At 38.7% G+C, this 19,096-nt stretch overlaps 1 protein-coding gene across 1 annotated transcript in view; it reads left to right on the forward strand.

Moving 5' to 3' along the window:
- The window catches only part of IQCH (IQ motif containing H), a 247,554-nt gene extending 240,930 nt beyond the window's left edge, over positions 1 to 6,624 (forward strand). Inside the window, exon 22 of the mRNA XM_055436103.2 lies at positions 6,407 to 6,624. Coding sequence (XP_055292078.2) covers positions 6,407 to 6,493 — 87 coding nt within the window. The 3' untranslated portion in view covers positions 6,494 to 6,624. The remainder of the gene's footprint in view (positions 1 to 6,406) is intronic.
- Positions 6,625 to 19,096: the final 12,472 nt, after the last annotated feature.

A 19,096-nucleotide genomic window follows, 5' to 3' on the forward strand; every position in this document is an offset into this window, starting at 1 on the left:
AACAAACTAGGACTAAAAAGTAACTTCTTCAACCTGATAAGGGCATCTGGGAAAAACCCACAGCTAACATCATAGTTAATGGTGCAAGACGGAAAGCTTCCCCCACAAGATCAGGAACAAGACAAGGATGTCTGCTCTCACCACTTCTATTCATCATTATATTGGAGGTTCTAGCCTGGACAGTTAGGCAAGAAAAAGAAAGAAAGGCACCAAGTTTGGATAGAAATGAATTATCTTTATTCATAGATGACATGATCTTGTATATAGAAATCCTAAAGAACTCAAACAATCTGCTGGAACTAATAAAAAAATTCAGCAAGTCTGTAAGACCCAATATCTATACAAATATCAGTTTTATCTCCATACATCAGCAATGAACAATCTAAAATTAATTTTTAAATAAAAAAGATAAAATATTTACAGATAAGTTTAGCAGAACGAGTACAAGACCTGTCTGCTGAAAACTGCAAAACAGCATAAAAGAAAGGAGACCTAAATAAGTGGAAAGATATTCTATGTTTATGGAACAGAAAACTTAACATTCTATAATGGCAGTACTCTCCAAATCGATTCACAGATTCATTGCAATTCCTATCAAAATACTAGCTGGCTTTATCGCAGAAATTGACAAGATAATCCTAAAATTCATTTGGAAATTTGAGAGATCCAAAATAGTCAAAATAATCTTGGGAAAAAAGAACAAAGTTAGAGGGCCTCTCAATTTTAAAAAATTACTACAAAGCTACAGTAATCAACAATATGTGGTACTGTCATAAGAATAGACAGATGTATAGATGAATGGAATAGAATTGAGAGTCAAAAAACAAACCTTCACTTTTATAGTCAATTGACTTTTAACAAGTGCCAAGCCCATTCAATGAAAAAAGAATAGTCTTTTTGATACACAGTGCTGTGACAAATGGATATCCACATGCAAATGAATGAAGTTGTACCTCTCAACTCCACAGCAAATACAAAAGTTAAGTAAAACTGGATTAAAGACATAAATGTAAGAGTTAAAAAAGTATTAAATTCTTAGAAGAAAACGGGTATAAATATTCAAGGCCTTGTGGTTAGCAATGGCTTCTTAGATATGATATGTTAAGTGCAATCAAGCAACATAAAAATACTAAAGGTGCATTCCATCAACATTAAAAACTTCAGTTCAGTCGCTCAGTCGTGTCCAACTCTTTGCAACCCCATGAATCACAGCATGCCAGGTTTCCCTGGCCATCACCAACTCCCGGAGTTCACTCAAACTCACCTCCATCAAGTCGGTGATGCCATCCAGCCATCTCATCCTCTGTCGTCCCCTTCTCCTCCTGCCCCCAATCCCTCCTAGCATCAGAGTCTTTTCCAGTGAGTCAACTCTTCCCATCAGGTGGCCAAAGTATTGGAGTTTCAGAGTTTCAGCTTTAGCATTAGTCCTTCTAATGAACACCCAGGACTGATCTCCTTGCAGTACAAGGAACTCTCAAGAGTCTTCTCCAGCACCACAGTTCAAAAGCATCAATTCTTCGGCGATCAGCTTTCTTCACAGTCCAACTCTCACATCCATACATGACCACGGGAAAAACCATAGCCTTGACTAGACGGACCTTGGTTGGCAAAGTAATGTCTCTGCTTTTTAATATGCTATCTAGGTTGGTCATAACTTTCCTTCAAAGGAGTAAGTGTCTTTTATTTTCATGGTTTCACTCACCATCCACAGTGATTTTGGAGCCCAAAAAAATAAAGTCTGACACTGTTTCCACTGTTTCCCCATCTATTTCCCATGAAGTGATGGGACCAGATGCCATGATCTTAGTTTTCTGAATGTTGAGCTTTAAGCCAACTTTTTCACTCTCCTCTTTCACTTTCATCAAGAGGTTTTTTAGTTCCTCTTCACTTTCTGCCATAAGGGTGGTGTCATCTGCATTTCTGAGGTTATTGATATTTTCCCAGCAATCTTGATTCCAGCCTGTGCTGCTTCCAGCCCAGTGTTCCTCATCATGTACTCTGCATATAAATTAAATAAGCAGGGTGACAATATACAACCTTGATGTACTCCTTTTCCTAATTGGAACGAGTCCGTTGTTCCATGTCCAGTTCTAACTGTTGTTTCCTGACCTGCATACAGGTTTCTCAAGAGGCAGGTCAGGTGGTCTGGTAGTCCCATTTCGTTCAGAATTTTCCAGTTTGTTGTGATCCACACAGTCAAAGGCTTTGGCATAATCAATGAAGCAGAAATAGATGTTTTTCTGGAACTCTCTTGCTTTTTCCATGATCCAGTGGATGTTGGCTATTTGATCTCTGGTTCCTCTGCCTTTTCTAAAACCAGCTTAAACATCTGGAAGTTCACGCTTCATGTATTGCTGAAGCCTGGCTTGGAGAATTTTGAGCATGACTTTACTAGCATGTGAGATGAGTGCCATTGTGCGGTAGTTTGAGCATTCTTTGGCATTGCCTTTCTTTGGGATTGGGATGAAGACTGACCTTTTCCAGTCCTGTGGCCACTGCTGAGTTTTCCAAATTTGCTGGCATATTGAGTGCAGCACTTTCACAGCATCATCTTTCAGGATTTGAAATAGCTCCACTGGAATTCCATCACCTCCACTAGCTTTGTTCGTAGTGATGCTTTCTAAGGCCCACTTGACTTTACATTCCAAGATGTCTGGCTCTAGGTCAGTGATCACACGATCCTGATTATCTTGGTCGTGAAGATCTTTTTTGTACAGTTCTTCTGTGTATTCTTGCCACCTCTTCTTAATATCTTCTGCTTCTGTTAGGTCCATACCATTTCTGTTCTTTATCGAGCCCATCTTTGCATGAAATGTTCCCTTGGTATCTCTAATTTTCTTGAAGAGATATCTTGTCTTTCCTATTCTGTTGCTTTCCTCTATTTCTTTGCATTGATCGCTGAGGAAGGCTTTCTTGTCTCTCCTTGCTATTCTTTGGAACTCTGCATTCAGATGCTTATATCTGTCCTTTTCTCCTTTGCTTTTTGCTTCTCTTCTTTTCACAGCTATTTGTAAGGTGTCTTCACACAGCCATTTTGCTTTTTTGCATTTCTTTTCCATGGGGATGGTCTTTGTCCCTGTCTCCTGTACAATGTCACGAACCTCCGTCCAGAGTTCATCAGGCACTCTATCAGATCTAGTCCCTTAAATCTATTTCTCACTTCCACTGTATAATCATAAGGGATTTGATTTAGGTCATACCTGAATGGTCTAGTGGTTTTCCCTACTTTCTTCAATTTAAGTCTGAATTTGGCAATAAGGAGTTCATGATCTGAGCCACAGTCAGCTCCTGGTCTTGTTTTTGCTAACTGTATACAGCTTCTCCATCTTTGGTTGCAAAGAATATAATCAATCTGAGTTCGGTGTTGACCATCTGGTGATGTCCATGTGTAGAGTCTTCTCTTGTGTTGTTGAAAGAGGGTGTTTCTTATGACCAGTGCGTTCTCTTGGCAAAACTCTATTAGCCTTTGCCCTGCTTCATTCCGTGCTCCAAGGCCAAATTTGCCTGTTACCCCAGGGGTTTCTTGACTTCCTACTTTTGCATTCCAGTCCCCTATAATGAAAAGGACATCTTTTTTGGGTGTTAATTCTAAAAGGTCTTGTAGGTCTTCACAGAACTTTTCAACTTCGGTTTCTTCAGTGTTACTGGTTGGGGTGTCGGCTTGGATTACTGTGATATTGAATGGTTTGCCTTGGAAATGAACAGAGATCATTCTGTCATTTTTGACACTGCAGCGAAGTACTGCATTTCCGACTCTTTTGTTGACCATGATGGCTACTCCATTTCTTCTAAGGGATTCCTTCCCACTGTAGTAAGATATAATGAACATCTGATTTAAATTCACCCATTCCAGTACATTTTAGTTCTGTGTACACCAAAGGATACTTAACAAAAGTGAAAAGACAACTTACAGAATTGGAGAAATTATTTCCAAATCATGTATATGATGTCTCTAGTGTCCACAGTATATATAAAGTACTCTTACAATTCAACAATAGAAAAACAAATATCTCAATTAAAAAGTGAGCAAAGGACTTGAATAGATTGTTGTCAAAGAAGATATACAAATACACAATAAAAACATGAAGAAATGTTCAACATCATTAGTTATTGCTGCTGCTGCTGCTGCTGCTGCTGCTAAGTCGCTTCAATCGTGTCCGACTCTGTGAGACCCCATAGATGGCAGCCCACCAGACTCCCCCGTTCCTGGGATTCTCCAGGCAAGAACACTGGAGTGGGTTGCCATTTCCTTTTCCACATTAGTTACTCAGTTCAGTTCAGTTCAGTCGCTCAGTTGTGTCCGACTCTCTGCGACCCCATGAATCACAGCACGCCAGGCCTCCCTGTCCACCACCAACTCCCGGAGTACACTCAAACTCATGTCCATCGAGTCGGTGATGCCATCCAGCCATCTCATTCTCTGTCGTCCCCTTCTCCTCCTACCCCCAATCCCTCCCAGCATCAGAGTCTTTTCCAGTGAGTCAACTCTTCACATGAGGTGGCCAAAGTATTGCAGTTTCAGCTTTAGCATCAGTCCTTCCAATGAACACCCAGGATTGATCTCCTTTAGAATGGACTGGTTGGATTTCCTTGCAGTCCAAGGGACTCTCAAGAGTCTTCTCCAGCACCACAGTTCAAAAGCATCAATTCCTTGGCGATCAGCTTTCTTCACAGTCCAACTCTCACATCCATACATGACCACAGGAAAAACCATAGCCTTGACTAGACAGACCTTGGTTGGCAAAGTAATGTCTCTGCTTTTTAATATGCTATCTAGGCTGGTCATAACTTTCCTTCCAAGGAGTAGCGTCTTTTAATTTCATGGCTGCAATCAGCATCCGCAGTGATTTTGGAACCCAAAAGAATAAAGTCTGACAGTTTCCACTGTTTCCCCATCTATTTCCCATGAAGTGATGGGACCAGATGCCACAATCTTCGTTTTCTGAATGTTGAGCTTCAAGCCAAACTTTTCACTCTCCTCTTTCACTTTCATCAAGAGGCCTTTGAGTTCCTCTTCACTTTCTGCCATAAGGGTGGTGTCATCTGCATATCTGAGGTTATTGATATTAGTTATTAGGGAAATCCAAATCAAAACCACAAGATTCCATTACACACTTAAGATGGCTACAATCAAAAAGACACAACAAGCATTGACAAGGATACAGAGAAACTGGAACCCTCATATATTGCTGATAGGACTATAAAATGGTGTCATTGCCATGAATAGTTTCATATTTCCTCAAAATGTTAAACAGAATTACCATATGATTCAGCAATTCCACACCTAGTTTTATACCTGAGTACTGAAAATATATGCTAATATGAAAACACATATTAGTGTTCATAGAAACATTAATCATAAGAGCCAAAAGGTAGAAACAACCCAAACACCCATCAACAGATAAATGGTTGAATTCCATTATATCATATTAAATGACTAATATTTCATACATTGGAATACTAAGTATAAATCTTCATGATCTTGTGGTTAGCAATGGTTTCTTAGGTATAATACCTAAAGTGCAAACAACCAAAGTAAAAATAGATAACAGATACAATGAAATATTATTCAGCCATAAAAAAAGAAATTAAGTTCTGATCCATGCTACAAAATGGACGAACCTTGTAAACATTATGCTAAGACACAAGGGCCACATATTATATGACTCATTTACATGAAATGTCCAGAGTAGGCAATGCTATAGAGATATAAAATAGATTGGAGGTTACCAGGAGTTAGGAGAGGTAGAAAATGGGGAATGGCAGATAATGGGTATAGAATTTCTACTCCGGTGATGAAAAAGTTCTAGAATAACACAGAGTAATGGTTTCTTATGAATATACTAAAACCCACTGAATTATACACTTTAAAATGGTGGATTTTATGATATGTGAATTTTACCTCAATAATAATAAAAAAAAAAAAAACTAAATAAAATGCCACTTTTCCTCCCCTAAACCAATGGAAATAAATGCTCCCATCAGCCTACTAGTCCTCATTTAGACCAGGGCATCTCAAATTAACTGCAATGAAGGACCTGTTTGTTGTATTTTTTCTGATCTATTATGCATAATATATATGTGAAATACAACAAAAATGAATTACTAGAAAAATAAAATGAAAAAGTTCGAAGACCTATTAAACAGAAACTCATTTTTTCATTATATTTAATAGACACAAAAATCTCTATAAAGGTTTCCAAGTTCTTCCTCTCAGTTTTTAACCCATTTCATTAAGACTAATAACCAACAATTAATAGATGGCTGCTGGTTAGTGGAACAGACTTCAAGCAGAACTGATCTAAACCATACTTAATTTCAAAAAGGTGCAAATGCTTGAGGGACTGGATGGAAGACTTGTAAGAGGTCTTTAAGTAACAAATATTATTTTCACTGTTATTTACAGGCTGCCATTGATGACCTTGAAGCCATTCTAGGAGTAACAGAGGAAAACAAGTTGAGATTTGAAGAAAACCTACAGTCCAAACATTAAAAAATCCTCTCTAAACCTGATAAATGAATGATCCTGGAATACTTTACTGATTTTGGATTCCAATCTGAAGCCAAAAAATGGGCAACATTCATTTTTCTGTTAGGAATAAAAGGAAGGGAAAGTTAGTTTGTTTTGTTTGCTAGGAAGGGTAACAGAATAGATTATAATGTAATGCTTTCTTTAAAAATTGTTTATTAAGTAATCTTATTTTACTTATTAAACCAAAACCTATTTGTGTTATCATTTCAATCAATCTCTTCCTCTTCCCAAACACAGGAAGAAATAAGCTATCAAGAAAGTTACAAGTCTTACTAATATCACTTCTGCATCTCTCTTTATAAATTTCAGGATTATGAAGCTTTTTATAAAAAAACAAATTCTATAGTTTTCTCCTCATATTCCTAATAATAATTTGTCTTCTGCATGTAAAAAATTGAATAAAGGCTTAATCCTTGCTATTTGGCAAAATGGAAATGTCTCTTTTTTCCCAAGAAAATTACATTTCTATGGATTTATAAACTGATGTTTTGTCACTCATTGTATTTTTATTGTGCTAAGCTACTATTGTCTGTTGTTGCCATTTTTCAAAAAATAAAATAAGCCAACATCTAGTTAAATAAAGAATCAGAAAGTATCTAGGTGGCAGTATCTGCTCTTAGTTTAACAGTGTAACTCAGCCCTCTATCTTGAATAAACATTTGTATTCTCTAGCTCTCCGTTAATACACCAGTAGGATTTTTCACAAGCTTAATTCAACAGTACCTTTTAAAGGGCAAAGTGTTAAAATTATGCAGTTGACACTCTTGGTGTTTGCTTTGTAACTGTTCAAAGTATTTCAACAGTCTACATCATCCAGCTTAACTGAAGAGTGAATATGCAAGTCACAAAATCACAGAGTTGTTTTAAAGGATGACCTTTATATCTTTAAAACTATTTGAGTGTGTTGAGGAAAAGAGGGGTATTTATTACCTATGGAATTTCAATAATGTGTTAACTCTGCCTCAGCTATAGGCTGAATTTCTGCAAAACAATTAACATTTGTGTGTGTATGTGTCAGCTTTTGTTTTGCTATAGTTGGAAGTAGACTAATTAGCCAGGTTTCCTGCTTGTGCTAGGTACAACGATGACCTCTTTTTCTTGCCAGATCGCTCTAATCCATATGAGGGGCCCATTGTCCAGACACTTGACGGATAGGAAGTACTACATGCCCATTAGAGTCTCGCCTCGATTGAAGCCAGCTCAACATAAGGTCCAAGAGACTCATTAGTTCACTGGCACAATCATGTCCTGAGAGTAAATGAAACCCTCTGTCTCCTTATGGCTCTCATCTGCTCTGGACTTTAAAAGAAAACTGTCTCTGTTTTGTTCAGCACAGCAGTGGATCTTCACATAGTGAGATCCCCTTCTTAACAGTACAAAACTGTTAAAATCTATCAGGGAAGTTTTTATATGTGAATTTTGATTAGCACTCTTGAGCCTCAAGCTGCTGGCAAGAGTAAAATGAGTTCACTCTCCTGTACCTTTTTTTTTTTTTTCCACATAATCAGTCTCTCAAACAATGAACTTTCCTTCTCGCCTCTATCATTAACAGACACCACAGAATGCCTGTTTCCAAATTCAGGCCTTATATGCAGATTAAGGTCTCACTGGAAAGTGATTGAGAGTTAGGTTCTCTACCTAAAAAGCTACAGCTTCAAAATCAAAGGAGAAAAATTGGTATAATAAAACAATCACTTCAAGTAATTACCTGAAAGAAGCCAGAGGACCAGATTAAATTAGTGAAGTGTTTTAATTACAGAACATTTGAAAAGAAGCATAGTCCATTACCTTTTAGCATATATGAATAGCAAAGATACCCTGCTATTGGTAAACTAAGTTTGAAAAAAAATCATGTATATGTGTACAATGTGTCCTAAACATAAATTAATCAATATAAATTACTGAGTTTTTACTATTCTAAATGGGAAACTGAAATCTTTGTCAATAAGAGGATTTTTTGAGAATGATTGCCATTTTCAGGAAGTTTTGGGGAAAAGCATATGTTTAACCATAGAGCTATCTTTGAGAGAGAAATGACCCATTGTTTAATATTGAATGTTTGTGATGGTTTGAGAAGCAAACTCAAGTAAACATTTAGAAGCACACTACTGGATGATGATAATTATCTCCTTTTACATATTACCTATTTTATACTGATTTTAATTGCATTGAAATATGTATGTTGTCATATGTGAAACGAATCGCCAGTTCAGGGTCGATGCATGTTACAGGATGCTCGGGGCTGGTGTGTGGGGATGACCCAGAGGGAGGATAAAGGGAGGAGGGAGGTGGGAGGGGGGTTCAGGAAGGGGAACTCAGGTACACCCGGGGCGGATTCAGGTCAATGTATGGCAAAACCAACCAATATTGTAAAATGATTAGCCTCCAATAAAAAAAAAAATTTAAAAAAGAAACTAAATAAATGATGTTCAGTGGCAAATTGTGCTTTCTGCTTAACCACTTTTCACTATCTACTTACATTTACCTTCTGCTGGACACACTGTTGGCTACATATGTGCTGTACTAGAAGCGTCACATAAATTTTTTAATTACACCTTTCCAACAACACCATGTGGAGGAATACTACTACTGTCCTCATTTCACATATGCGAAAACAGAGATTCAGTGAGGGTGTCTCACCCCATGTCTCAGGCTGAATGAAATTTGAGGTTTAAGCTCATTTACCACAAATCCTGGGCTTCCCATTTGGAGCTAGTGGTAAAGAACTGTCTGCCAATGCAGGAGACACAAGAGACACCATTTGGGAAGATACCCTAGAGAAGAGCATGGCAACCCACTCCAGTATTCTTGCCTGGAGAATCCCACGGACAGAGGAGCCTGGAGGGTTACAGTTCATAGGGTTCCAAAGAGTCAGACAAGACTGAAGAGACTTAGTACACATGCAACACAAATTCTATTAATAGCATGTTTTATACAGTAGAAATCAGTCCTGAATATTCATTGGAAGGACTGATGCTGAAGCTGAAGCTTCAATACTTTGGCCATCTGATGTGAAGAACTGACTCACTAGAAAAGACCCTGATGGTGGGAAAGATTGAAGGCAGGAGGAGAAGGGGACGACAGAAGATGAGATGGTTGGATGGCATCACCGACTCGATGGACATGAGTTTGAGCAAGTTATGGGAGTTGGTGAAGGATAGGGAAGCCTGGTGTGCTGCAGTCCATGGGGTTGCAAAGAGTCGGACACAACTGAGCAACTGAACTGAACTGCAATAAAATAGAAAGTTAAGTTGTCCCAGATTGTGTAAGGGACTTACTCTTTTATAACAAACTCTAATGTATTGCTTAAAGCATAGAAAGATAGTTTAACTGACACGTGTTTCTTGCTCATAACATAAACTTGGGCAACTGACAGCATTGTGAAGCATCACAACTACATAATCAAATAAATCAGAAGAGAAAGTAGCATCAGCAGAATTCTATGGGGATGGATCTGTAAGGTGGAGGACTGGTGATAGGTTATGTGTGGGAGAATCTGGAATACAGGAAATCATGCCCCATAGTTTCACTGGAAAGAGGGGTGTTAAGAAATGGGAAAATATTTCCAAGAGGATGTAGACTAACCTCGGAGGAGTTTCAGCTGTATCATTCCAAGAATCGCAAGCATCCTATTTTTCAAGTATAAAAAGATGTATTTTATCCTAATATGTTAGTTATCATCTTCTAGCTTTTAACAATTAATAATCATTTTTATGCATCTGCCACCTTTCTTCTAAAGAGCTCAAAGCACTTTACATTTGTTATCTCATTAATTCCTAAGACTGTCCCTGTGGGGAAGGTAATAAGTATTTTAACATTTAAATGTTTATCTTTAAGAATTTCTCAAGCATACATTAATTATACTTCCAAAAATGTAAATGTTCATTAGTTTTACTGTTCTTCTGGCTTTAATGTGCATAACACATTTGTTCAACTCTTTAAATGTGTTAATCATAGTAAATCTTATTTGGAAAACTAGAAATTAAGTTGCCAAGATAATGTGAGGGTAGAGGTTGCAGGGAGGGAGGAAGCATTTGACTTCACCTTTCTCACTGAAAGAAGTTTGGTCCAATCAGGTGGTAAATGCAGATGAAATGAATGTGCTGTGGCTTCTGTATCTTCTCTGTATCCCATTCTTTCAAAAAAGTGTGCCTCACAAGAGTAAGGGCTGTATCTAAAAGCCTGAGGCAGATTGAGCTACTATTTCTGTCTTTGTTTTTTGCTAATTCTGTGGAACAGAATACTGATGCATTCTATTAAGAGTTACAGAATAAGGACTAGAAACCTGTCTCCCCAGCCCTGCCTTTCTCTGAACTGGCTATACTTTTCTCAACTTTCTAACCAGAAAAATGACCTGCTCCTTTGGGAAGCAGTAGAGATTAATTGACCAATGTTGGGAAAGTGTTGTGAAGATGAAGCATTCTGCATAAATGTTTAAGTATCATTATTACATTGCAACTTCAAATTGAAGTTCTAACTTTGAAATGTAATTATACACTTCCCAAGAAAGCCCTTTCATAACCACATATATAGGTTTATTTTTCACTCTAATAGTCTAACTCATGGTTATGAAACTTTATTGCACTTGATGAAGGGCCCTTGCATTTATTAGTTTTAAACTGCTGGTTTCTGGGGTATTTATGTAAATGAGGGGAAGATACCAAAACAGTAAATAATAAGCATATCACTGCTGCTTAAAAATGTTGGTTAAAAACAAATTTTGTTTTGTTACACGAAAACCCTAAAACATAACATGAAACAATAGAGCTTTGGCATCTATGTGTAAGTGTGTTTTGGTTTGGGGGTTTTATGATGATGGTTCCCCTTCTAAGCATTCCTTTTCCATTCTGTAAATATTTTGTCTCACTTCCACATTTTCCAAAGTTATCATTATACATATCATATATATGTGACTGTATACATATATGGAGAGAAAAAGAAGTGAGTAAAATGCTACATTTTAAGATTTTTTTATTTAACAAAATGTTAAAAAGTATACCAGATGGCTAATTATAGCTCCCAGAAACAAAAGGCCACACCTAAGTTTATTGCAGTTGCCTCATAAGGAATGTTATGATAAAATCATGGTTCCATAAACTTGACAACAAAACAGCAAAATAAACTTCAAATTTAAATTCAAATTTTGATTCATTTAAAAATTCATGCCACTTTGCTTCCCAGTGTGCCTGTGTGCTAAGTTGCCTCAGTCATGTCCAACTGTTTGGGACCCTATGGACTCTAGCCCATCAGGCTCCTCTGTACATGGGATTCTCCAAGCAAGAAAACTGGAGTGGGCTGCTATGCCCTCTTGCAGGGGATCTTCCCAGCCCAGGGACTGAACCCGAGTATCTTCTGTCTCTTGCATTGGCAGGCAGATTCTTCACCACTGGCGCCACCTGGGAAGCCCTTACTTCCCAGCAGAGGACACAAAATACTTCTTTTGCTGCTGCTGCTGCTGCTAAGTCACTTCAGTCGTGTCCGACTCTGTGTGACCCCATAGACGGAAGCCCACCAGGCTCCCCCGTCCCTGGGATTCTCCAGGCAAGAACACTGGAGTGGGTTGCCATTTCCTTCTCCAATGTGTGAAAGTGAAAAGTGAAAGTGAAGTCACTTTCACTTCTTTTGCAGTCATTAAAAAACTCAGAATTTTCTAACAACATATTGTTTATCGCCAGGTTTCCTTCACAATGCCTTTCTACTCATTATCTTGGGTGGTTTTTTTCTCAAGTTGAATATCTATATCCATATTCCTAAGTCAAAAAGTTATATATCATTTGCAACAGCAGTGAAAAATCATAAAGTTCTAAATGTTCAACAGTATTCTTAAAAATTATGGTTAAATAAAGGACCTTTGTTCGGTCATTACAAAAATCGTGTTCCTACACTTAATGTATGATCCAGCCATTCCACTCCAAGTTATTTACCCAGGAGAAAAGGAAGCATATACAAAGACTTACACATGAATGTTCACAGCAGCTTTATCTGTAATAGCCCCAAACTGGAAACAACCCAAACATCAACAAGTGGATAGACAAATAGATTGTGGGATATCCTACAGTAAAATACTACTTAGCAATGAGAAGGAGTGAACTGTGGAAAAACTTTAAGACATGGATGAATCTCAATATAATTTTGCTGAATGAAAAAATTTAATTAAAAAAGTACATATCCATTTACAAAGTATTCTAGAAAATACAAGCTACAGTGTCAAAAAGCAGATCAATAATAGTGCTCAGTGGTGGTAAGTGGGTAGTAGGGAAAGGGAGGATTACTAAGGGGCAGAAGGAAAATTCTGGGGCTTCACTATATTGATTGTGAAAATGACTTCCTAGATGTCAAAACTTATCAAGTTGTACTCCTTTAGTACATGCAGTGTTTGAACGTCAGTTATACCTCAAAAAGCTGTTTTTAAAAAATCATGTATTAGGAGAATACACTATATTGGAAGAAAATGAAATATTTATTACAAAGTAAAAATGCACATTTTAAGAGTCTAAAAACTGTGACTCCAAATTATGACTTCTAAAAAACGTGTGCATATATGTATACACACACACACACACAATACTGTAAGGATAACCCCCCAAATGTTAACAGTGCTTACTTCTTAATGGTGGGGGATTTTCTTTCTGTATTTTCTGTCTTATAATGAACCTGTTTTTAATTAATGGAACAAGTGAAACTATCCATATTTGGGGGAGGTTGGGAAAGCAAAATATGAGTTTCTTCACCATAAGTTCTACTATCCAAAGTGATAATGAACTTAGAGACATGGCCTGGGAATACCATAACCAGCTCACAGCTCCAAGTTCACAAAGCTGTCACCAGATAGTAATAGCATGTTCCCTAGCACCTTGGTAGGGTATTCTAAGCTTAATACCCTTAGTCTGAGTATTCAAAAATTCAAACCATGACTTTTCTGTGATACCTACTCATGTAAACAGAGATGCATAAAAGGACAAATTCTTCTGGCACCTGCACCTGCAAATGTTTGGAGGAACAGATAGTGATTAGGAGGCATTTGTAGTTTCTAAATGGGTATGGAATATATATGGGCTTCCCAGGTGATGCCAGTGGTAAAGATCCCACCTGCCAATGCAGGAAACATAAGAGACTCTGGTTTGATACCTAGGTCAAGAAGATCCCCTGGAGGAGGGCACAGAAATCAACTCCAGTATTCTTGCCTAGAGAATCCCATGGACAGAGAAGCCTGGAAGGCATGGTCCATGGGGTCACAAAGAACTTAGCACAGCACAGAACATGGAATATATATATATAAATATATATATATATATAAATATATATATATATATATATATAAAACACCTGCTGTAGATTTAAATGTCTTAATGGATATTAGTTCCAATTCTTTCTTTGATGGACAAGTAATTTCTCCTGTCTAGTTCTTGGTTTCTGGCATATAAAATAAGAAAGTAGAATTGATATCTAAGCTTCCTCCTAGTTCCAACATTCTATGATTCTATGCCACCATCATTAAACTATCAAGAGAACTACCTTTTATGTATCACACAAGGAGGTGATTTTTTCTTCCAGCTTTCTCTTCCATCTACTGGAAATAATGGATGAGAAATATTTTGCAACTTAGAACAGCCTCTTAAGTTCCATCATCAACTATTCAAGAGATGTGATTTTATTTTTTTTAATTTTATTTATTTATTTTAGGCTGCACTGGGTCTTCCTTACAGTGTGCAGGCTGCTCATTGCAGTGGCTTCTCTTGTTGTGGAGCACAAGTTTCAGAGCACAGGCTCAGTAGTAGTGGCATAGCTGCTTAGTTGCTTAGCAGCATGTAGAATCTTCCAGGCCAAGGATCAGACCTGTGCCTCTTGCACTGGTAGGTGAATTCTTAACCACCACATCACCAGAGAAATCCAAGTGATGTGACATTAAATGACTATAAAATATTCTATAATTTAAAATGGTTCATTGAAATGCTAATGATTTTCTCTTGGAAGGAATTTTTTGATTAAAAATTGTAGCAAGCCAAATATGTGCTTGAGACTGGGATAATGTCTTTCATTTTGGGGGAAAACCATCCCCAAGGGAAAAAATGCAAAAAGGCCAAATGGTTGTCTGAGGAGGCCTTACATTAAATAGACGAGAAAATAAGAGAAGCGAAAGGCAAAGGAAAAAGGGAAAGATATACCTATCTGAATGCAGAGTTCCAAAAAATAGCAAGAAGATATAAGAAAGCCTTCCTTAGTGATCAATGCAAAGAAATAGAGTAAAACAATAGAATGGAAAAGACTAGAGATCTCTTCAAGAAAGTTAAGAGATATCAAGGGAACATTTCATGCAAAGATGGGCTCAATAAAGGACAGAATGGTGTGGACCTAATAGAAGCAGAAGATATTAAGATGAGGTGGCAAGAATACACAGGAGAACTATAAAAAAGACATCTTAACGACCCAAGTAACTGTGATGGTGTGATCACTTACCTAGACCCAGACATCTTGGAGTGTGAAGTTAAGTGGGCCTTAGGAAGCATCACTACAAACAAAACTAGTGGAGGTGATGGAATTCCAGCTGAGCTATTTCAAATCCTAAAAGATGATGCTATTAAAATGCTGCACTCAATATGCCAGCAAATTTGGAAAACTTAGCAGAGACCACAGGAATGGAAAAGGTGAGTTTTCATTGCAATCCCAAAGAAGGGCAACGCCAAAGAATGTTCAAACTACCACACAATTGCACTCTTTTCACATGCTAGCAAGGTAATTCTCAAAATCCTTCAAGCTAGACATCAACAGTACATGAACCAAGAACTTCTAGATTACAAGCTGGATTTAGAAAAGGCAGAGGAACCAGAGATCAAATTGCCAACATCCACTGGATCATAGAAAAAGCTAGAGAATTCCAGAAAAATATCTACTTCTGCTTCATTGACTGTACTAAAGCCTTTGACTGTGTGGATCACAACAAACTGGAAAATTCTTCAAGAGATGGGAATATCAGGCCACCTTACCTGCCTCCTAGAAACCTGTATTCAGGTCAAAAAGCAACAGTTAGAATAGGACATTGAACAACAGACTGGTTCCAAATTGGGAAAGGAGTACGTCAAGGTTGTATATTGTCACCCTGCATATTACCTTATATGCAGAGTACATCATGAGAAACGCTGGACTGGAAGAAGCACAAGCTGGAATTGCTGGGAGAAGTATCAATAACCTCAGATATGCAGATGATACTACCCTTACAGCAGAAAGCGAAGAGGAACTAAAGAGTGTCTTGATGAAGGTGAAAGAGGAGAGTGAAAAAGCTGGCTTAAAACTCAACATTCAAAAAATGAAGATCATGGTATCCGGTCCTATCACTTCATGGCAAATAGTTGGGGAAACAATGGAAACAGTGACAGACTTTATTTTCTTGGATGTGGATGGTGACTGCAGGCATGAAATTAAAAGATGTCTGTTCCTTGGAAGAAAAGCCATGATGAAGCTAGACAGTGTATTAAGAAGCAGAGACATTACTTTGCCTACAAAGTTAAAGCTACGTTTTGCAGTAGTCATGTATGAATGAGACAGAGATGAGTGAGAGTTGGACCATAAAGAAAGGTGAGTGCCAAAGAATTGATGCTTTTGAACTGTGGTATTGGAGAAGACTCTTGAGAGTCCCTGGGACTGCAAGGAGATCAAACCAGTCAATCCTAAAGGAGATCAATCCTGGGTATTCATTGGAAGGACTGATGCTGAAGCTGAAGCTCCAATACTTTGGCCATTTGATGTGAAGAGCCAACTCACTGGAAAAGACTCTGATGCTGGGAAAGACTGAAGAAAGGAGGAGAAGGGGACAGCAGAGGACAAGATGGTTGGATGGCATCACTGATTCAATGGACATGAGTTTGAGCAGGCTCAGGGAGCTGGTGAAGGACAGGGAAACCTGGCGTGCTGTAGTTCATAGGGTCTCAAAGAGTCAGACACGACTGATTGACTGAACAATTACCTAAAGTAATGAAAACCTTTTATTCTGAAAACAGTTTTATCTAAACTGATCTAACGAGTGCCTCCTGTATCAGATCTCTGTGCAAATAGGTGGGACAGAAATGTGAACAGAAGCTTTAAATACCCCTGTATAAACCAGAGCAAATCTTCTTTACATATCTTCTTTGCGTCACCGGTGGCTCAGGCAGTAAAGAATCTGCCTGCAATGCAGGCGACCCGGGGTCAATTCCTGAATCAGGAAGGTCCCCTACAGAAAGCAATAACAGCCCCCTCCAGTATTCTGGCCTGGAAAATCCTATGAACAGAGGAGCCTAGCATGCCACAGTCCACGGAGTTGCAAAGAGACAGACACGACTGAGCAACTAACACTTTCACTTTCACTTTTGCAACAGCGAGACAAATAACTAGAGTTGTGTCTCTGAACTTTTCTTTAACTTGTATCTTGACTTGAAAAGAGGTGGAAGATGTATTTTGTACCATTTTGCTACAAAACAGATTTCCTCCCTTCAGTTCAGTTCAGTTCAGTCGCTCAGTCGTGTCTGACTCTTTGCAACCCCATGAATCAAGCACGCCAGGCCTCCCTATCCATCACCAACTCCCGGAGTTCACTCAAACTCATGTCCATCAAGTCAGTGATGCCATCCAGCCATCTCATTCTCGGTCGTCCCCTTCTCCTCCCGCCCCCAACCTTTCCCAGCATCAGACTCTTTTCCAGTGAGTCAACTCGTCGCATGAGGAGGCCAAAGTATTGGAGTTTCAGCTTTAGCATCAGTCCTTCCAGTGAACACCCAGGATTGATCTCCTTTAGAATGGACTGGTTGGATCTCCTTGAAGTCCAAGGGACTCTAGGGTTGCATAAATGGGCAGCTTTGATACCATATTTTAAAAGATTTCCTAAAATGCACTATTTCCTGGACCACATCCATAAGCAGGCATGCACTGCCTTTCTTGGAAGTTTTCTGACATCCCGGTAGCAAGGCCTGAATAGGGAGCTGAAAGTAGGATGATTCTATATCCCTCTATAAAGCCCATTCTAATTGTTATGACTAAAACATTTCCTTAAACTTCATTGCCAGGACGGAAATCCCTTTGCTTCCTTCCTTCTCATTCATTCCTTCATTCCTTCATTCTACTACCAACTCATAGATTCTTGGCACTAAAACCATGAAGACCAAAACTTATAGATGATGTAAGCTTTTAAAACTACCTATGAGCATTTTTCATAAGATTTGTCTTTCAATATACCTATATTTTTTCTAATTACAGAAACATTTACTCAGGATAAAACAATCAAATAGGATCACATAGCTTCTTCAAAAAAGAAGTAAAAAAAACAAACACAGAACACCTTTTGAAAAACAGAAAAGAACAGGGAAGAAATTTAAAAATCGACAATTATTTCACCACCTGGAGATTAGCAACTGTTAAAGATTTGGTGTGCATGTGCTGTTACTCCTACCTGGGCCGCTCTTTTTCCCATTTCTTCTGCCTGACACTCTCTTTTCCCAGAAATTTCTGGGGCTTCACTCACTGCATTCAGTCTCTGCTCACCTGTCACTAGACCAGAGGAGACCTTCCTGACCACCCTTCCTAATTAGTACTCCCTTACTCTCTATCACCTTCAGTTCAGTTCAGTTCAGTCGCTCAGTCGTGTCCGACTCTCTGCGACCCCATGAATCATAGCACGCCAGGCCTCCCTGTCCATCACCAACTCCCGGAGTTCACTCAAACTCATGTCCATCAAGTCGGTGATGCCATCCAGCCATCTCATTCTCTGTCGTCCCCGTCTCCTCCCGCCCCCAATCCTTCCCAGCATCAGAGTCTTTTCCAGTGAGTCAACTCATCGCATGAGGTGGCCAAAGTATTGGAGTTTCAGTTTCAGCATCAGTCCTTCCAATGAGCACCCAGGATTGAGCTCCTCTAGAATGGACTGGTTGGATCTCCTTCTCTCCTTTATTTTTTTCGAAGAACAATATATTTAATAAAAGATTTGCCTATTTTTAAATTATCTGTCTCACCCAAAGGACTGTAAGTATAAAGATACAGCCCAGCTTCTAGAACAGTACCTATCAGTAGAAAGAGCTGCTCAATTTATATATGTTGATATATACATGAAAAGTGAAAGTGTTGATTGCTTGACTGTGTCTGACTCTTTGCAACCTCACGTACTACAGTCCACCAGGCTCCTCTGTCCATGGAATTTTCCAGGCAAGAATACTGGAATGGGTAGCCAATCCCTTCTCCAGGGGATTTTCCCAACCCAGGGATTGAACTCAGATCTCCTGCATTGCAGGCAGATTCTTCTACTGTATGAGCCACCAGGGAAGCCCATTGATATATACACACATAACTTAATCTTTTATCACATACATATTGAGTTCCTAGGGCTTCCCTGGTAGCTCAGCTGGTAAAGAAGCCACCTGCAACGTAGGAGACCTTGGTTTGATTCGTGGGTCAGGAAGATCCCCTGGAGAAGGGATAGGTTATGACTCCAGTATTCTTGGGCTTCCCTGGTGGCTCCAGTTGGTAAAGAATCTGCCTGCAATGTGGGAGACCTGGGTTGGATCCCTGAGTTGGGAAGATCTCCTGGAGGAGGGCATGGAA

This window comes from Moschus berezovskii, chromosome 9 (assembly GCF_049115385.1).
Source record: "Moschus berezovskii isolate FMDL1 chromosome 9, NW_MosBer_1.0, whole genome shotgun sequence".
Lineage (NCBI taxonomy): Eukaryota > Metazoa > Chordata > Mammalia > Artiodactyla > Moschidae > Moschus > Moschus berezovskii.